Source organism: Protopterus annectens, chromosome 4.part0 (assembly GCF_019279795.1).
Source record: "Protopterus annectens isolate FY-2018-M chromosome 4.part0, PAN1.0, whole genome shotgun sequence".
Classification (NCBI taxonomy): domain Eukaryota; kingdom Metazoa; phylum Chordata; order Ceratodontiformes; family Protopteridae; genus Protopterus; species Protopterus annectens.
In genome coordinates this window covers 1,441,508,100-1,441,530,177 of record NC_056733.1, presented here as the reverse complement: position 1 = coordinate 1,441,530,177, position 22,078 = coordinate 1,441,508,100, and the positions used below count along the sequence as shown (strand labels likewise).

At 42.1% G+C, this 22,078-nt stretch overlaps 1 protein-coding gene across 1 annotated transcript in view; it reads left to right on the top strand.

The window, feature by feature from the left end:
- The window catches only part of LOC122799902 (glucosamine-6-phosphate isomerase 1), a 344,019-nt gene that overhangs the window by 315,852 nt on the left and 6,089 nt on the right, over positions 1–22,078 (top strand). Inside the window, exon 6 of the mRNA XM_044069285.1 lies at positions 47–221. Within this exon, the coding sequence (XP_043925220.1) occupies positions 47–221 (175 nt within the window). The remainder of the gene's footprint in view (positions 1–46; positions 222–22,078) is intronic.

Sequence of the window (22,078 nt, the reverse complement as noted above, 5' to 3'; positions counted from 1 at the left end):
ATGGTAAACATGTCATAAATGAACTCTTATCTCTGTTGATATTTAGGTTATGATTCTTATCACTGGAGCCCATAAAGCATTTGCTCTTTATAAAGCTATTGAAGATGGTGTAAACCACATGTGGACTGTCTCAGCTTTTCAGCAGCATCCCAAGACTGTCTTTGTATGTGATGAAGATGCTACTTTGGAGCTGCGAGTCAAAACTGTAAAATATTTTAAAGGTATGTGACTATAAATAACAGCATAGCAGAATAATTATTTATTCCTGTGCCTCCGACCTTCAGATGTCTTTGTGATCAGGTAGACCAGTTGTTGCTCTCAGTTAGCACTGTTTCTAACCGATGTGTTCTCTTTGTAGCAAAAGGTAATCACAGACACTGTCACTGAGGCAGTCATCAGTGGTTTTCTGTTCATGGCCCCGATTTCAGCATGGATACTCAGTAAGCATTGTCCTAGAGAATGTACAGTGGATGTAATGTGGAAGTGTCGCGTGATTCTACAAGAAACATAATCTTGCAAACAACCACCTCCTGGAGTGAGTACGTTGTGCATGATTCACTGGTTTCTACCAGGAAAGTTGGTGCACTTTGTGTACTGTGGACAGGTGCACACCCCTCTTCCACAAGAGAAAGAAACAGGCTAAGCCCTTAGCCTCATCTCCCTTCCCCACCAGCTCTATCAGGTGACTAAGCTGCTAATCAGATTCAGATTATCTGGGTCATAGTCAGCAAATTATATTTGTATGCCAGCATAGCTGGCTAATAGCACAGTTGGATACTGTTTTGCAGTCTATATTTTATGGACTTCTTATTTTGTTTTTATTGTGTTACATTTTAGTTATATATTCTTGTTAAAATAGACATTTCAGATTTTTATAGTACTTGTACTCTCTTTTTGTTAAACTGTAGTTTCTGTACATAAAATTGCTACATTAATATACCATTATTAAAATAATACTATGGGCAAAATTAAAGCCCTCCTTGCTGCTTCTGGGGTTCTTTTTGGCCTGACATAGTATTGCTAGGGTCAAGTAAACCCACAAAGTCTAACTGTATCTTGCCTGATGTACTGCACTTGACTTCACATTGGGCCTGTAGACTGCTACAGTGTTTAATCAGACATATTATTTGCAGGGGTCTGTGCTTGTAGTCCCTGATCTCTGTATATACTACTATGACTGAAGCTGCAGCAGTTTATAGAAAAGGGAATACAATGATTTCCCTTTCACTGACCTTCTGTGATCTCAGAAATAATTATATATATATATATATATATATATATATATATATATATATATATATATATATATATATGGATTCACTTTAGAAGATCGAATTCCCAAAATCTCGACCTCATATGGTCGAGACCAAAAGATCGAGTTTTGGAAACTCTAACTTCTAAAATGAAACTCAAAAAAAAAAAAAAAAAAAGTCAAACATCGCTTTTGCAGGGGGGCTTTGCCTGCACTATAGGGGCTGTGCCCCCACACCCCCTACTTAAATATACCAACTCCGAGATCGCACTACAGTGGGGAAAAGGGAAATCTCCCATATTGCGCTGTATGCGGAAGCGCAAAACGGGAGATTTCCCACCTCCTGTCAACACCACAAAAAAGATAAAAACATTACGTACACACACAGCGTACAAGAAGCCTTGCCTCTGTGTGCACATAACGTTTTAAGGTAAGTAAAGTGTTATTTTTTACAACTTTACATATTCGATTTACTGAAATTTCGATCATATGGTCTCGACCATATGACATTCGAGATTTCAGTAATTCGATTATGTAAAGTGCTTCCATATATATATATAAAGAGATTATTGGATACAGGGATTGAGCCCTCCTCATTGATTGCAAGCTGTGCAGCCCCACTGCAGAAAGTGAGGCCCTTTTGTAGTTTGTCCACATCGTTAGGAGTTTCGATTATGGCTCCTAGTTTGCAGTCATTTGCAAACTTTGTTAGCCAAAGACCTTCTTTGTTGGCTTGCACTTCAGAGAAGTAGATACCAAACAGGAGAGGACCCAGGACTGAACCCTGTGGTACTCCACTTGTCACTGGTCTGATGTCGGATTTGGAATCAGCTACTTTCACGGTGTGGGTTCTGTCCGTGAGCCAGTTGGCAACCCATCTTGTGACATAGAGATTTATACCTAGTTTAGTGAGCTTATCTATAATTCCAGAGTGGGGGATGGTGTTGAAAGCCTTGGCGAGATCTAGATAAGCTGTGTGAACCATTTTACCCTCATCTATGGCTTTGGTGACTGCTTCAAAGAAGTCAATCAGGTTTAGGAGTCACCTTTTACAAATCCAAACCGAGTAGGGGCCAGAGTTTGGAGATTACCAATGTCTTTGTTTATGAGTTCCACGATGATACGTTCCATGGCCTTGCAGACCAGGCTCGTCAGGCTAATGGGGTGGTAGTTCCCGGGGTCCGTCGTGGCTCCCCCTTTGTGGAGTGGGATAACTGTCGCGGTGCACCATTCAGTGGGTACAAAGCCTGAGGTGAGGCTATGACTGAACATGGTACTTAGGTAGGGTGCCAGTTCATTCTGTAGTTCATGTAGAACACAGCCTGGGATATTGTCAGGTCCCATGGATGCTGTGTTCTTGGCTTTGGAGAGTGTGTTTTTTACCTGTGCAGCCGTGATTATAGGAACTTTGCATTCTTCTGGTATAGAGATGGGCCCTCTAGGGGGTGAGAGGGGGGTAAAGTTAGCACTGAACCTATCTGCTAGGATGTTGGCAATATCAGTTGGTTCTGTATATTTAGTGCCATTATGCTGTAACTCAGAGCAGATCTGAGTGTTCCCATTTAGATTCTTGACATAGCTATAGAATGCTTTGTGGTTGTCTTTAGAGTCAGTGGCAATTTTGTTTTCATAACTAGCTTTGGAGGATTTTATGAGGGATCTCAGCTTCTTACTGAGGTTGACCAGGGAGTTCCTCCAGTCATGGGATTTTACTCTTTTTTTTTGCAACAGTTTCTTTCTTCTATTGTAGAGTTTGTTTATGGCAGAGGACCACCAGATTGGCTTCCTTTTTTTGGAGGATAACATCTTGGTTCTATTAGGGATAGCATGATCCATGCACTCGTGTAAGTCCTTATAAAGTGCATTTGTGTAGGATTCGGCAGTCATACCTCTATTGTCCGTCTGCATGGGTGTCATGAAGTTTGCCACTTCTGTCTTAAGAAGTGTGAAGTTGGCTTTTGAGAAGTTTTTTACGATGGTTTCCCTAATTGGGGCTGGGGGTGGGATGTGGATGCCTAGGCTGATTAGCTTGTGGTTGGATCTGACCAACAAGGAATTGACCTCTGGTGTGGAACACCGGTTTCCCATGTTGGTAATGACCAGGTCTAGGATATTGCTGCCCCTGGTGGGGTGCTTATAGCATAGCTTGTACACGCGTTAGGTTATATTTTTCTCAAGTCACATATAGAAAGGGGAGTTAGGTCACTGTGAATGTGAAGATTTTGGGGGTAAATACCTACATAGAAAAATCTTTTAAAAAATGTGTGGTATATCTGAGACTAATTTTGGGGACGTGTTCATACAGAATCATGTGCATTTGTCAAGATCAGGGAAGAGAATATTTGCAGCAGATGTTTTGCAATATTTGACAAACACAAGGCAGGATTTTTGCCAGGTCAACAATTTAATAGTTCATGGATAGCATTTAACAGTGCAAGAAGGAAGGCATGCACTTGCTAAAGTCAATCTTTAAGGGAAAGGGGAGTATGACGTGCCCAGATTCATTCAGACCCTTAAGTTTACTTTCATGTTGTGGAAAAATATCTGAGACACTAATATTAGATACGTTATTGTCAGAATTGATGCATCTCTGATGGTTGTTATAGCTAGGAGCATTAATAATAAAGTTTTTTTTTTTAATGGAAAATTTGCTATGTTCCCACAAAATTGATGTTATTGCTTGTGAAACATGAAAGAACAATGACTGGGAAACCAATTCTGTCAGACTATAAATGTTTTTACTGTAATAGACATTCTAACAAAAATCTTTCTACCCCCATTCTTAATTTGGCTGCTGCGGGTTCTGTCTCGGATGCTTAACCGTTACCTGAGACACCTATATAACTGCCTACTACCCTCCTGGAAGAACAGAACATTCTCCAACTAAGAACCAACCCTACAACTCTGTGAGAAATCTACCCAATAAGACAGTGAAACCTGATTAATTGGTTCATTCAAGCACCTATATAACTGCCTACTACCCTCCTGGAAGAACAGAACATTCTCCAACTAAGAACCAACCCTACAACTCTCTGAGAAATCTACCCAATAAGACAGTGAAAGTATGTCCTGCTCCTGTATATTTGCACCAACAAACAACTCTAGTATATTAGTTAAGCTTCCTACCCAGGACTGCCCGCAGCCAACAGCCCCCTATCCAAACTTACATATTAGTGCTGACCCTCAGTTAATATATTGCTCAACAAGTCCTTTCGTTTTTTATACTATCTTTTCTCTCTCCCTCCTGTTACCAGCCCCCTGCTGAGGAACCAGTCTTTGCAATTATTTAACTGGCTACAAGGTGGTGCCTTACCACTAGCCCACTTGCTCCTCTTAGAGTCATTCCTAACCTCCCTCATACCTTACTTAATTGTCTTTGAAACTGAGTCTCTGTCGCTGATCTGCTTGTTTTTTCACCCTCCCCTTCCTGACCTTGCTATACCAAACTCCTACCACACTCTAATACCCTAACTTTGTATAACTCCACAGTTTACACTATTATACCTTTTATACTTACTTACTCTCAGACCTACCTGCTGTTTCCTTCATTCTATAGATTGTTTTCTGCACTAATCCACTCTCTTGTGTCTTCCCGCTCCGTTTGCCTTCCAGGCTCACTCCGCTCCCCTACCCTTCCCCCAATTCCCACCTGCCCCCAACACCTCTACACTTATACCCCCAAAAACACACCCCATTTTCCTTAAACCAATCATAACACCACCACCTTACACACCCTAAATATTATCAACACTCCCATCAGGAAATATCTCCTCCCACTCTACCCTGCTTAGGCTTCCTTTCATCAACCCCTACACTTACTCCTTCTCCTATAGGACCTTCTATACACACCTCTACCATGTCTTATCAACAACAATGTTTACTAGTACTTTCACTCCTATCTACTCTTACTTCTACTTACCTCTTAACCTACTATGAGCAACCCCTTTTCTCTATTCTTACCATCCCTTCCAAACAAACTCTAACATCTTTTACAGCTTTATCTACAAGCTATCTCAATCCCATCTATGAACCCAGTTTCATTCAAGCTAAATATCATCTAATTCATATTAAATACTCAATTCTTAACAATAGAAAATTATTTGACTACCAATGCAAATCTCCACAATACTACTACTTTATACTACTTCACTCCTTAATAGATGGGGACATTCACCCCAACCCTGGACCAGACCCTCCCCCACCATCCCCCAACTGCAACCAAGTTAAAACAATCCCTGTACCATCAACTAAACCCGCCAAATCACTCTCAATAGCCCATCTAAACATGCGTAGCATTTGTAATAAGATACCACAAATTCATGCTCTTCTAGATATTCAGCAGTTTGACATCCTCTGCTTAACAGAAACATGGCTCAAACCCACAATAAAAGATAATGAAATTATTCCCCCAGGCTATAATATCTTTCGTCAAGACCACTTAAATAAAAAAGGTGGAGGGGTAGCAATTCTCTACAAATCAGGACTACAAATTACCAAAAGTAATCGTAATCTACCATCAGATAACAATGTAGAAATAATTATTTCTAAACTGCAGCTTAACTCTCATAAATCAATTAACATCATCTGCACTTACCTTCCCCCAGGCAAAAATCAAACAACACTAGAAGACTTACTAAATTGGCTTTCTTCAAATCTCCCTCAGGAAACAATACTACTAGGAGACTTCAATATTGACTGGAATCTATGTAACCACACTAATCCAGCCACCCTAATTAAACTGTATGGCTTCTCTCAAAGCTATAAACTCCCCAACTAGACCAAATAAACTTAATAATAAAGAAAGCATCCTTGATTGGATACTAACAAACAGTCCACAGCAAAAATATACAACAGGAACCCTCCCAGATGACCTTAGTGACCACTCCCTAATATATATTATCAGACATAAAGCTAGTCTAACTATCCCTACTGCAATCAGAACAGCCCGAAGCAAAAAACATTTCAACCATGAACTGTTTCAGTCTGAACTTAAGCAATGTAATTGGTCACCTCTTGAGTCTCTCCCTATAAATGAAGCAGTTAATTACTTCAACACCACTTTCCTGGCAATCCTAGATCATCATGCCCCAATGAGATCCATAAGAATGAAAACAAAAACAGCCCTATGGCTCTCAAACAATACTAAGAAACTAATCAGTAGTAGAAATAAATCTTGGGCAAAATGGCGTACCACAAAGAATACTGTTGATCACCAAACTTTTAGACAACAAAGAAACATAACAAAAAAAGCTATCCTACAAGATAAAAAGAACTTTTATACCCAACTACAACAATCATCCCTTCAACAACCACAAAAGTTCTGGACTGCTATTAACACACTACTATCCCCAGGCAAAGTAGCCACACCAGATCCAATAGGTTCCAACCCCAACTGACCTATACAAACTGCAAATACCTTTAATACTTTCTTTACTACTGCTATACTAAATCTGGCAAATCAACAAAACCCTGATACCTCCAAATTACCTAGTCCTAGCTCCATTCCTCCCCTCTTTCACCTTGAACCTATACCCACTTCCTATATCTCTTCCTTGCTTCAAAAATTAAAACCTACTACCCCTTCAGTTGATAAATTACCAGCAGAATACCTCCAAATAGGAGCCAAAGCCACTGCCTACCCCATCTCCATACTGATCAATAGAGCCATAAAAGAGGGCACTATCTGGAAAATTTCACACATTATTCCCCTTCACAAAGGTGGAGACTCCATTGACTTTTCAAACTATCGCCCTATAGCTTTACTCTCTCCACTCGCTAAAATTATGGAGAAATGCATCCACAAACAACTACTAAATCACCTACTCCACTATAATCTCCTAGCTAACTGTCAACATGGTTTTCGGCCATTCCATAGTACTACCACAGCATTGCTATCCTTTACTAATTGTATCAACAACAATCGCAACAAAAATATTCTTTCTTCAGCATTCTTTGTAGACCTATCTAAAGCCTTTGATGTGGTCAATCATCAACTTCTCCACCTTCTGAAATCCCTCTCTCTAGACAGTCCTGCCCTGAACTGGTTTACATCCTATCTGGAAAACCGAAAACAAGCGGTGCTCTGGCAAAACCATCTTTCAGACCTCTTCCCCACTTCCAAAGGTGTTCCACAGGGCTCTATTTTAGGTCCACTACTGTTTTCCGTTTTCATAAATGACCTTCATCTCTCTACCCCACATTCGACCTGTATTCAATATGCAGATGACACTACCATCATTTGTTCTGGCTTATCCTAAACTGAACTACATTCTCTCACACAAAAATCCTTCACCACTACAGAACAATGGTTCTCTAACCATTGTCTTCTCCTTAACCCAAATAAAACTAAACTCTTGCTCTTTACACCCAATCATTTGTCTCCACCTCTTCATTTCACACTCACATCTAGCAATGGTACCCTTATCTCTCCAGACCCCACCACCAAACTCCTGGGAAATCACAATTGACAATCAACTAAAGTTTGACACTCACATAAACACAACAATAAAATTTTCTAACAGAAAACTCGGATCCCTTTACAGAATCAAATATTTCTTGACACCAGAAGCAAGAACCACCATAGCTAGAATCCACTTAATCTCTACCCTATTATATGCTTCCCCCATATATACAAATCTTTCTAAAAATAATCTTAACAAACTAGCTAGATCATATAACAATATCGCCAGATTTGCTACAAACTCTCCATATAGGACTCATCACTGTCTGAAACTAAAACAACTAGGCTGGCTTAAATTACCTCACCTTATACAATTTAACCAACTTAGAATCACCCACAAAGCCTTATACCAACCCAACAACACCCCAATGCTCTCCACCCTCATAGAACCATACAATAACCAGAGGAATCTACGCTCCACTAATAAAATGTTGATTCATACTTCCTTATCAAATAACTTAGCTGGAGACTCCATATTCTCTAATTCAATAGGCAAAATATGGAATCTCTTACCACAAGACCTTACTACCCTAACTTCTCTCCCACTATTTAAAGCTAACCTCAAACTTTTCTTCTCTAACCACTGGCTATACTCTTGCAGCAACCCTGACTAAGCATTCTTTTCTAATTATCGGACACCCTCAAAACACAATATTCTCTACTATAACTCTCCATGTAACTTTCTTTAAACTTTTCTTTCTTAATTCCTAACTCTGTTATTCCAGAGTACCTCTCACCATGTATCTTTGTTCTAGTCATTTTTTTAGTCATTTTTATGTATCTGTGTTCCAGTCATGTATTTTTTTAGTAAAATTACTTATTCTGATTCTGTAACATTCTATCTTAGCACTATTCTCAAATATCTGAACTTCTATGTTTATTGTTCTTAAGTCTATGTTAGGCTATTTTTCAATCCTTCTTTATAGATGTTTTTAATATGTTTTTAACTGGAGCTTTTCTCCCCGGGCCTCCACTGAAAATGGACATGTATCCAGCTGGACTAGCCCGGTCAACAAATGTAAAATAAATAAAAAATAAAATAAAAATCAGGTGGAGGTGTTTTGATAGTGATTAAAGATAGTTATGACACCTGTGATAATTACATGTTCAGTGATGACACCAATACTATAGATTTTGTAATTGTGACAATAAAGACAACCCTAGAAAATATAACAATTGTTGGACTGTATAGACCACCAAAGTTAAGTACTGATGACTTGGAAGAATTCCTACATTTCTTGCGTGAAACACAGGAGGGAAGAATAATATTGTCTGCGGCCTTAAATTTACCAGAAACAGACTGGAGTAATATTGAATGTTAAGTTGTCATTTTCGCCTTCATTCTTGCTGGATGGGTTCAGAGCCGATCCTCGTCTCCGACTCGGCCTATACTATAGCTTGAGAGCTATTTTTTACCGGTTCGAGGCAGCCCTATATCCCACAATACCATGCGCTAACTCCCCAGATCTCGTTTGCCGCTTCGCTGAGAGGTTGTCTTTTTTTGCCGGCTCAGGTCAGTAAAAGAAATTCTTCTAAACTTGAGGTTAGTTTTTGTCAGATTAGTGCCCTTTGATATAGTTTTATCTAAATTACCTATTAGTAATTTTTTTGTTAAGCCCTACCCACCCCTTTAGTTAAATTTTCTAATCGGGCCTACAGGCTTTAGTTTTTGTTTTCTCTCCCCCATTGTTGTGTGTGTGAGTTGTTGTTTTAATCAGCCCCTTAACTTCCCCTTGGTGTGAAAGTTGAGTGAGTGGGTGTGCTGACTGTGTTGCTGTCCTTAAGTAACTATGTCTAAAGAAGCTAAGGTCTCGGGATTCAAGAAGTGTGACTTGTGCTGTCAGAAAATGTCTCTGACAGATGGTCACACTTCTTGCGTCTACTGCTTGGGACCTTTGCACCTGCAGGACTCTTGTTCCGTCTGCCATGGATTTAGTTCAAGAGTCCTGCAGGAGCGTCGTAATAAACTTATTTTGAGGGGCTTATTGAAGCCCGATGACTCCCCATCCAAGTCTGGCTCTGGGAAGTCGTCTAAGCCCGCCAAGCCCTCGGCTCCAGCTTCTGAGTCGAGGGCTGGCGAAACTGAGATTGCTCCAACATCGGCTCCAGTCGGAGCCGATGTGAGCAAGGTTGTACCCGCTCCGAAACCTGTATCGGAGCCGACATCAGCACGCAAGCGCTCTAGATCCCCTTGATTAGAGTCCATCCGATCGGCTCCAAGATCACCCCTTCTATTGGAGCGGAGTCATAGGACTCATTCCTCCAGGTCGTCTAGGATTTCCGACCATGATATTGAGAGGGTGGTCAGTAGACTCATAAAATCTCAGGCACTGGCCCAAATACTCCAAAGCCCATCTCACCAGACTGTGGCTCCCTTGGTGCTGCCTTCGATTCCTCCTCCCGACTCTCCAGTCAGGTTCGGAGCCGGAGTTTGTCGGAACCTTAACCTTGCCCACGTCGGAGCCGATACTTCCACCTTTGGCTCCGGCGTCGTTGGCTCTGACTTCTTCATTGGTACCGCCCGTGGAGAAGTCTGGGTGCCGAGACTCCATTGTCTGCTCCGAGGGGGCGAGTGGCATCGGACCCTTGTCCGACCCCGCTCTCCCTCTTGGAGCGTCGGCTGTGGTTAGTTTGGCCCCGACATCATTCTTGGAGCCTTCTCTGTCAGTGCTGGGGGCGGTTCTGGTGTCTTCGGAGCCGGGACTGTCTTCTGTGCCTGCTAGGGGGGGCTTTTGAGGTGATGAGCGTGCTGGATCCAGTGTCCGCTCCAAGTTTGGGTTTTTCAGCTCCTCCCTTCACAGTGCCTGTTACGGTCTCTGGCCATCCTCTTGCAACTGATAGCAGAGATCCAACGCATAGGGTACCCACTTTGGGTGTCTCATCCTCCTCCGAGGCCTCTCCTGAAGCTTCAGGAGAGCCACCTAGGAAAAGAAAGTGCAAGAGGAAGCACGTAGACTCCCCTGAGTCTGTAACCTCGGACACCGACTTGGATGAGTTGGAGGGCTCCCCCAGATCCCCCACTGAAGATGTCTCCTTTAAAGACATACTAGAGATCCTGAAACAGAGGGGGAATTGGTCCACACTCAAACCCTCCGAAGACGAGTCTGTTTACCTTGATGCCTTTGGATCTCACCCTTCCACCTCCTGGGTGTCCCCTCCTTTTGATCCACTGATGGAAGTGGTGGCCAGAAAGGCGTGGGCAGCTCTTGACTCCATGGAACCTACCCCTAGGAGGCTTTCAAAATTTATTTCTGCTCTGGTGGACAAGACATTTCTCACCAAAGGTGTCTCAGTAGATGCTATGGTGGTAGCAGCTGCCACTAAGAAGGAATTAGCTGATCCTTCTGTACCCTGTTCATCCTCCTAACAGAGTCCAGGACCATGGACAGGTACGGTAAGTGGACATTTGCTTCAGTGACCTTTGCTATGCGATCGCTGAACTATTTATGTCATTTCACCCGCCTTCAGAGAGATTTGCTCAAAGAACTGGGTGAAACTGTACAGGATCCTTCTGCTGCGGGGTATCAGGACAAGATTTACTCCCACCTGGCTACCCTGAATTCCGTTGCCAATTCCTCCATGCGGCTTATTTCTTATGCAGCCGATGGAGCGAGTAGGGCCGCAGGCACAGGTGTTGCGTTGAGACGTTATGCCTGGATGCGACTCTGTAATTTTGCTGATCCCTTCAAGGCGTCCTTCACCAACACCCCCTTTGATGGTTCAGAATTGTTTGGACCTCAGGTGAAGAATACCCTCACCAGGTGCGAGCAAGACGGTAAGACTCTCTCTGCCGTGGGAGTCCACTTTTCCACACCATCTAGACCATACCCCAAAGGTCAGAAAGGTGGAAAGATGTGGTTCCGTAAACCACAGGGAGTCGCGCCCACCGCATGTGGTGAAATTCCCCCTAGAGGCAGGGGGGGAAACAACAATAGATGCCACCCAAGGGGCAGAGGGGGTCCACAGAACCAGGGTTCCAGGGAGTCCTTCCCTGACCAACCCTTTCAGCATCCCTGAGAAGCTGCCCGACTGTTCACCTTCGGAGGCAGTCAGGGGAAGATTATCTCTGTACCCGGAAGCCTGGCAATCCCTCTCTCAAGACAAATGGGTACAGTTGATTATATCCGAGGGTTACAAAATCCCCTTCATTTCCCCTCCAAACCAATTGCCAAGACCCCTCCCAGAAGTACCACCCAGTGGTCAGACACAGCTGGAAATAGAAAAGCTGTTAAAAAAAGAGTAATCCAGGCAGTCCCAGCAGACCAGCGAGGATCCGGAATTTACTCCAGGTTCTTTTTGGTACCAAAAAAGACAGGAGACTGGAGAACCATTTTGGATCTCAGCAGACTGAACAAATCTCTGCAGAAGACAAAATTTTGGATGGTAACGCTGCAGTCCACTCTGCCCTTCTTGGGCAGAGACAACTGGATGTGCTCGTTAGACCTACAGGACGCATACTATCACATAAAGTTACACAGGCGCTCCAGGAGGTTTCTCCGCTTTCGGCTGGGAGCCAGTCATTACCAGTTCAGAGCCCTGCCCTTTGGTCTCACCACAGCCCCCCGGGTGTTCAACAAATGTTTGGCAGTGGTCACGGCTCACCTGAGACAAAAAGGATTCCAGGTGTTTCCATATTTAGACGACTGGCTCATTACCGCTACCACCAAGCAGCATCTTATCATAACCAGGGATTACAACATTCACATTTGCAACAGGTTAGGTATTTTCATAAATTTTGCAAAATCCTTCTTGTCACCTTGTCGATGTATAAACTTCATAGGTGCCGTGTTAAACACCACAGAAATGTTTGCAACTTTAACACCTCAGAGAGTGATAGATATATGGCAGAATGTCCACCTTCTGATTCAGTCCAGCAAAGTTGAAGTCAAGTTAGTACTGAAAACATTGGGCCTCATGGCAGCGGCGATTCCCCTTCTTCCCTTAGCCCGCTTCCATATGAGAATTCTTCAGTGGATGCTTTTCTCTCAGTGGTCCTACCAACAACTTCCTATGACTCGCAACATATTGATAACCCCGACTTGCAAGAAACACCTCGCCTGGTGGATAGTCTCCCCTCAACTTCTTCAGGGCAGACCCTTTGTTATTCCCCCTCCAGTTGCCACGGTGACAACGGATGCCTCCCTGATCGGGTGGGGGGGGCATTATCAGGGCAGGTGGCAACAATTAGAATGCCACCTGCACATAAACGTCCTGGAGATGAGAGCAGTGCTTTTATCGTTGCGAGCCCTTCAGGACTCTCTTTCCACGTGCACTATAGCAGTTCAAACGGACAATATGTCCGTAGTGTGGTATATAAACAAGCAGGGCGGAACAAAGTCCTACCCCCTATGTCGAGAAGCACTCAGACTTTGGCAGTGGGCGATCTCCTCTCAACGGTTTCTGATAGCAACGCACATCCCCTGGAGATCCAACTTCATAGTGGACAGATTGAGCAGAACAATTCTCATGACTCACGAGTGGTCTCTAAATCAAGCGGTAGTAGAGAGAATTTTCCAGAAGTGGGGCCAGCCTTGCTGCGACCTTTTTGCAACACCTCAAAACAGCAAGTACCTCGACTTCTTCACTCCCTTCCCCCTACCAGGCCACCCCCCCCAGAGACGCTCTAGTCCACGATTGGCCTCGGGGTCTTCTATACGCTTTTCCCCCTTTTCCGTTGATTCCAAAGTTAATTCAGAAAGCAACCGCATTGAGATCCAAAATGATCCTCATTGCTCCTTACTGGCCTCGACAAGTATGGTTTCCGTTCCTGCACCGATACCTTCTGGAACAGCCTTGGCATCTGGAACCATTTCCAGATCTTTTGACCCATCTGACGGGCAAGCTGCACCAGTCTCTTCAGTCCCTCTACCTCACAGCTTGGTTGCTCCACTTCCAACCATAGCCAGGCTTCCCCTCATTTCTCTTCCTGTCCGTGACATTATTCTTGCCTCCCATAAGTCTAATACCAGGAAGACTTATGCGAGCAAATGGAAGCGTTTTTCCTTTTGGGCACAAGCTAGGTCCTTAGACCCTTTTAATGCTCCAATTCACAAAGTTCTTGATTTTCTGGCAGAGCTTTTTCATGCAGGTTCATCGGCAGCCACTATCAGAGTTCAACTAGCGGCCATTGCCAATTTCCATGTAGGACTTTCAGAAACCAGTATTATGTCCCATAAACTCTGTAAAGCTTTCCTCAAGGGCATTTTCTTACTCAGACCTCCCATTAAGGATCCTCTGCCACAATGGGACCTGCATTTAGTGTTATATTCACTAATTCTTCCTCCCTTTGAGCCTGCAGCTTCTTGTTCTCTCAAGCTCCTCTCTTGGAAGACTCTGTTTCTAGTGGCTATAACTTCTGCTGGCAGAGTGTCGGAGCTTCAAGCCTTGTCCACCCGTTCCCCTTATTTGGTCTTTCATAAAGACAGAGTAGCTCTCAGAACAAACCCTTCCTTTCTACCTAAAGTTTCTTCTGAAACAAATCTGAATCACACTATTCACTTGCCGGTTTTCTTCCCAAATTATTCAAACCGGGCTGAACAGAAACTACATTCCTTGGATGTTCATCGCCAATTGCGGTATTATCTAGACAGAACAAAACAATTCAGGAAGTCAGAACAGCTCTTTCTTTCTTATGCTGACGGGAGGAAAGGACTTCCAGTTTCAAAGGTAACCCTTTCCAGATGGTTAGCTTCCATCATTACCTTTGTCTACGAGTTGAGACATAAACAACTCCCTTCAAAACCTAAGGCTCATTCAACCAGGGCGCTATCGACTTCAACAGCCTTTCAAGCAAGGTTACCTTTAGATGCCATTTGTGCAGCAGCTACTTGTGCTTCTCAACATACCTTTATTACCCATTACAAACTGGATATAGCCTCCAGAAATAGAGCTGACTTTGGTTCCACTGTACTCAGGAGTCTGTTCCGTTGAGCCACCCAGGACCAAGGTGCTAGGGACGCTGTCCCATCCAGCAAGAATGAAGGCGAGAATGACAACTTAACATTAAGAAGTTATGTACCTGCCTAACGTTCCATGTTAGTTGTCTTCTTCTCGCCTTCTTTCTTGTGTCCCTCCCTCCTGCCCCCTAGCCTAGACAGACTTGAAGGTTCTGAGATCCTTCTATTTCATGATGTTGCCCCTTTTTCCAAGGTTCCCATATCATGACTACTATTGCCAGGGAGACTGTTTATATATATATATATATATATATATATATATATATATATATATATATATATACATATATATTGTTTTTTGTTGGTAACAAAAAATTCTATGCTATGTGTTAGCTGCCAAACGAGATCTGGAGAGTTAGCACATGGTATTGTGGGATATAGGGCTGCCTCGAGCCGGTAAAAAATAGCTCTCGAGCAAGAAAGAAGGCGAGAAGAAGACAACTAACATGGAACGTTATGGTAAGTACATAACTTCTTATTCAACAACATTAATAAGGAAATTATCCACAACATATGTTCAGGAGCAACAGTTGCTTCAGATTGTAAAAAGCCTACCAGGGAACGGAACATACTAGACATTATTTGTGTTCCTAAAGAAATTACTGTTACTTCATATCAAGTTTTACTACTGTTGATATGTAGTGATCGTGGAGTTATAAAGGTTAATTTGTTGTTAGATAATTCTGCTAAACTGAAATTTGAACAAATGCCTAGAAGATTAATAACAGATTATATGAAAGCCAAACAATCATAATGTAAAGCTAATTGGAATGAGGTTTTCATTGGAAAAACTGCAGAAAGAATGTGGAATGTTTTGAAAGAGAAATTATTTGAATGCAAAAAAATGTTTAACATCTGGGTCTAGAAACAACATCAGGAGGATATAGTTCCATAAGAATAAGATACTCCATTAAAATTAAAGATATATATATATATATATATCTATACACACACACACACATATAGCTTCATAGGTAGGTACAAGGTTATTGGCCCAAGGGCCTACGTAAGGCTAGCCAACAAGGTTCCCTGGCTTATGCCACCCAAGAAAGTTATTTTCCTGTGCCACTGTCGAGCAGAGACACAGAAGTGATCCCCAGGGTGCATTTCCTATTTCCCATCCACTCCTCAAGATTTTTCTTGAAGAGTGCTAATGAAGAGCTTTGCATGACATAGATGGGTAGCCTGTTCCAGAGTATGGGAAGTCTCTGGGACAGGAATCTATCCCTCCAGCATGTCCTGTTTATTGTGGTGACAAGGTTTAGGTCCCTAGCATGTAGCTCGGAGAGATTGGGATTTCTTTAGGTGTAGCATGTTCAACAGCTCTGGGTTTGACATAGCTTTATATGTTGGGCAGAGATCACCGCGGAGTAGGTGATATGCTATGGAATAAAGCTAGAGTTTTCTGAGACTGTCAGTGTGGAGCATTTGTTTGAGGCCAGTAATCATCTTTGTGAGGAACTTCTGTGGCCTTTCCAGCTGCTACAGATGTCTTGTGAGGTACATTCCAAAAGGGGCATTGAAATCTCTAATGGGGCTAATGAGTGTCTTGTAGAAGGGAACAATGACCTCTTTTTTTCCTGGATGAGAACCCTTTTATGATGAGGTGTGCCACATAGAAGGACTTCCTGATTACTGTGGCAATGTGACTATCAAAGGAGAGACTACTGTCCACTTGGGTCCCAAGGTCTGTTATCACACATTCGGTGTTAAGTAGATTGCTGCCTATGTGGTAGTTCATGGGTACAGAGCTTTTTCTAAAGGGGATGACACTGCACTTTTTGGCATTGAGCTTGAGGCCATGGCTCTGACACCAGGCATCTGTCTCACTGAGGCCCCTTCTGTAGGATGTCCACATCATTTGGGGACTTGACTGTGGCTCCTAGTTTGCAGTCATCTGCGAACTTCGTTAGCCAGAGGCCTTCTGTGTTAGCCTGTACTTCAGAGAAGTAGATACCAAACAGGAGAGGTCCCAGGACTGAACCCTGTGGTACTCTACTTGTCACTGGTTTGAGGTCAGATTTGGAGTCTGCAACCTTTACAGTGTGGGTTCTATCAGTGCGCCAGTTGGCAACCCATCTTGTGACATAGGGATTTATACCTAGTTTAGTGAGTTTAGCTATAATTCCAGAATGGGGGATGGTGTTGAAAGCCTTGGCGAGGTCAAGATAGGGTGTGTGAACCACCTTACCCTCATCTCCGGCTTTGGTGACTGCCTCAAAGAAGTCGATCAGGTTCAGGAGGCATGATCTGCCTTTCACAAACCTGAACTGGGTGGGATCCAGAGTTTGGAGGTTACCAATATCTTTGTTTGAGTTCCATGATGATACGTTCCATGGCCTTGCAGACCAGGCTCATCAGGCTAATAGGTCGATAGTTCCCAGGATCAGTGGTGGCTCCCCCTTTGTGGAGTGGGATAACTGTTGCTGTGCACCATTCAGTGAGTACAAAGCCTGATGCGAGGCGATTATTGAACATGGTGCTTAAGTGGGGAGCCAGTTTGTTCTGAAGTTTGTGTAAAACGCAGCCTGTGATGTTGTCCGGTCCCATGGATGCTGTGTTTTTGGCTTTAGAGAGTGCAGCTTTTACCTGCATAGTTGTGATTACAGGGACTCTGCATTCTTCCTGTATAGATATAGGCCCTTTAGGGGGTGGGGGTGGGGTAAAGTTAGCACTGAAACTATCTGCCAGGATGTTGGCAATATCAGTTGGTTCTGTAATTTTCGTGTCGTTGTGCTACAACTCCGAGCAGATCTGGGTATTGCTATAGAGATTCTTGACATAGCTATAGAATGCTTTGTGGTTGTCCTTAGAATTGGTGGTGGTTTTGTTTTCATAACTAGTTTTGGAGGATCTTTTATAAGGGATCTCAGCTTCTTACTGAGGCTGATCAGGGAGCTCCTCCACTCATGGGATTTTACTCTTTTGCAACAGTTTCTTCCTTCTGTTGTACAGTTTGTTTATGGCAGGGGACCACCAAATTGGCTTCCTTTTTTTGGAGGATAGCGTCTTGGTTCTGTTTGGCATAGCACGATCCATGCATTCGTGTAAGTGCTTATAGAGTGCATTTGTGTAGGATTCAGCAGTTGTAACTGTATTGTCCATCTGTATGGGTGTCATGAAGTTCACCACTTCTATTTTAAGAAGCATGAAGTTGGCTTTGGAGAAATTTGTTTACCATGGTTTCTTTAATGGGGGGTGGGGGCGGGATGTGGATATCAAGGGTGATTAGCTTATGGTCGGATTGGACCAACGAGGAGTTGACTTCAGGTGTGGAACACCAGTCACTCATGTTGGCAATGACTAGGTCTGGGATATTGTTGCCCCTGGTGGGGGTGTTGATAAGTTGATCCAGGGCATTGGAGTTTATGAATTCTAGAAAGCGTTGAGCTAAGGAGTTGGTGCACAAGTAGTTATCCCAGTTAATTGTGGGGTAGTTGAAGTCGCCCATTATTAGGGTGTTTGGTTGAACCCTAATATTTTCCAGTACATCATGAAAAGAAGAGTGGGAATTCTGGGGCATGGTGGGGGATCTGTAGCAAGCTACAATTTGGATTGCAGTTTTGCCCAGAGTTAGTTGCATTTGGATAACCTCGGATGCATTATGCTGAGCAACTAGCCTGGAGGTGTGGATATCCTTAATGAATATGGACACACCTCCACCTTTGGTGTTTCGGTCCAGGTTACATGGCTGAAAAGTGTGGTATGAGTTATAGCCTGGTAGTGCAGGGGGTGCTGTCTGGCGCCTTGAACCAGGTCTCAGTCACTGCACAGATATCGATGTTCTCCATTTTAAGGAGTGCCTTGAGTGAGTGAATTTTGAGATTTAGACTTCTAGCATTGAGTAGCATTACCCTCAGGTTTTGCTTGCCTGTTCCTGTTTTGGTGGTGAATTTGTCATTTGAACCTTGCCTAAAAAAGGCACTATAGGGGTGGCAAGAGCCTTAGCCAGTATCCGGAATCCCAGGGGCAACAGGTGCAGGCCATCTGTGACCAAGCATCGTGGTCTTTCGAACATGTCATCCCAAGCAGACAGATACTGGATCCTCTTAGAATGACACCAGAAGCTTAGCCAATTGTTGAAGTCAGTCATTTTGTCCTTGTACTGCGGTATCATTCTGGGCGATGGCAGAATGCTACTCAGGACTAGGGTCATACCTGCCTGGGCTACAAGATCGGAGAGGTCTTCCATGTCTCTTTTCATGTAGTCCAGGGAGGTACGACTCAGGTCATTCACATCAACATGGACAATGACAGAGTCATGTTTGTACTTGTTGTGCAGTGACCTGAGTGCGTGGGTTATATGTCATTTGGGTTGTGTTGGAGGATGGAGGTTGCTTGCATTTCTGCTTTGGAAGTCTCTGTTGCTTAGAGCTGTTTTTCTCTAAGCAAGTGAGAAACACAAGTACAAAAACTGTTTTTCTCTAGGTAATTAGGAAGGTTGAGTGCTATAGTAATTAATAGCTTATTTAGTGCTTACAAGTTCTGAACAAGTGCTGAGCACGAATAAGCAAATTTAAGTGCTAAAACTAAGAATCTGTATCTGCACTAGATGAGTTACAGAACAGAAACAAGTGGAAATGCAGGCTTTCAAATCAGAAAGTTGAGAGAGATGGAAAAGATTGCCCAAACGGCCAGTAACTATAATTTCTGGGCCAGAACCACTCCTTATGTGGTAGACAGGTTACCTAGTGCTTACCACTCCCACTGATAGGCTAGAAGGCTTCCCTCCAACACAGAAAGGCTTGGGGGGGGGGGTTGGAAGCTTGCATATACAGTCCTAGATACAGCAAATCTGTATCTGGAACACTAGTTCTAGTTCACTAGTAGGAAACAGGCTTACAGTTTTTTTTTTTTTTTTTTTTTTTTTTTTTTTTACAGAAAAGTAGCTAAAACAGCAGTAAAAACAATTCACATGCAGTGCAAGCTAGCACATTTGAGTTTGTAGCAATATTAGACCAAACACAGTTTAAAAAATGCAATTAAATTAAAAAGGACTAAAAGCAAGTGCAGAAAGAGTTTATTAGGTAGAATGTGGTAAAGATATGGGACTGGGGGAGTGTCCCACATCAAATCTACAGTGGGGTGGGCAGCTGCAAAAGCCACCAAATTTAAGCCAGAAATAGAGAGGGTGGGTGGGACAAAAGAGTTTCCGCAGAGATCTAAGCAACAATCAACAGTGCAAACTCTAAAACCAAAAAAATATTCTCAGCTCTGTATATTTACAGATAGATTTAGAAGCAGTTTCTCAGAACACAGGTTCCAGCAATGAAATGCAGGGTGTTACTAACAGGTCTAATTTATGCAAGTGATACTTGAGTTGGATAACACACAAGCTGTGAAAACCAGTTATACCAAATTATAGACACAGAAGAAAATAGGGGGAGATGGGGTAAACAGTTTCAGCAGAGATCTAAGCAACAATTAACAGTACAAACTCTAAAACCAAGAAAATATACTCATCTCTGTATATTTGCAGATAGATTGAGAAGCAGTCTTTCAGAACACAGGTTCCAGCAATGAAAAAAAAAAAAATAGATATATAGATATATAGATGTATATATACACACACACACACACACACACACGTGTGTGTGTATGTGTGTGTGTGTGTGTGTGTGTAGATATATATATATATATATATATATATATATATATATATATATATATATAAGAAATGGAAAAGCAGTCAAACTACAACTTGAGACAAAAGTAAATAAACTACACAGACAAATAAACAATGTGAGACAAGGTCAAGAAAAATTTGAAGAAAATTTATATAAGAATATTTAGCATAATAGGTAACCATTTTATAGATGTGTAAGCTGCGGAAGGAATGAAGACATAAAAATTGATAAACTATGTATAGATTAAAACATTTATTCTCTGATACAACAGATTGTAGATATATTTTCAAAATCTTATACAGAGCCATTTGGCTCCACAAAAGGAGTGATAAATTGTCCTAGTGACATCTAGGCAGCTTAAACTGAAAAAGAGCTATGCAAACTGTATCCAAATAAAAGAGGTGTCAGATTTGGTAATATTGACCCAGGAGCACTTCAGCAAGACCTTACACTATCATTATAGCTATTATTTTACGCATAAATATGGGGAAGTCCGTCAAGATTGGAGACATGCACTGTTAAGCCTGTCTTTAAGGGAAAACAGAGTAGGATGAACCTAGAGTCATAAAGACCCTTATGTTTACTTTCATGTTGTGGAAAAATAATGGAGAAGTTAATATTGGATGGGTTATTGCCAGAATTGGAAAAGATGGAACCTGAAACAGTATATCAGCCTGTGTATGTTAAAAATAGATCTATTACCAGCTGTAACAACAACAAAACACTGATAAATAAATTTGAACAACTAGGTATTAATGCGCCCTTGGTAAGATGGATATCTGCATGGCTTACAAATAGGACATGGCAAGTATCATACAATTGCACAGATGAAATTCGAGGTTACAGTCTGGATGTACTACAAGGCTCTATCCTAGGCATATACTTGTTTAGATTGTGTCTTTCAGATCTATCCTTTTCTACAGTCTGTATGCAGATGACTTGAAATTGGGTAAACTGATTGTGTGTTATAGATAGGGCATGTCTGCAGAAGAACTTGATTAAATTATCCATTTGTGCACAGTAAAATAATGTGCTGATAAATACATCAAAACTAAAGATATAAGATTTAGGAAGACTAAGCTGAAAAGTTAAATATTTAATAATGCACACAGAGATTTGAAACTGTAGATTCATTTAAGCACCTGGGTATATGGATAAATCCAGCTTTGAGTTTTTCTGATCATATCAGCCAATTGGTTAATGATAGTTGTAGAATTATAGGTTGTATAAAATCATTTATAAAGTGTAGGAAATCAGAAATGGAGTCATTTATCAATTACTTGAATATGGAATAACAATATGGAAATCTTATAAGAAAGAGTAAACTGGAAAGAGTACAGCAGAAATATACCAAGGGCATCTGTGGATGTGAAAATTTAAATTATTATGAAAGAATAAATATCTGAACTTGTACAGTGTGTCATATAAATATTTGTGGAGAACCTTATTTCTAATTCAGGTGTATAGGGCATTTAGTGACACCTACCCCGGGAATGTTTGGGGGTATCAGATAGTAGTAAAAAATAATCTGACAACCTTTGTAGATGATTCTGTAGTAATGAGAAGTGTACTAACTGGTTCTCCACAGAGCAGCTTATACATGGAATAGATTACCAAATTATATTAAAGCAGGCACTGGTTTATATATATTTTTAAGAACAGCCTGGACACTTGCTATAGGAACAGCTGTTTTGGTATATTGGCAGGCTAGAAGACCATTAATGCCTGTGCTTGAAGCATTTGTATGTCTGTGTACATACCCGGGTTGGTTTAAAAGAGTGGG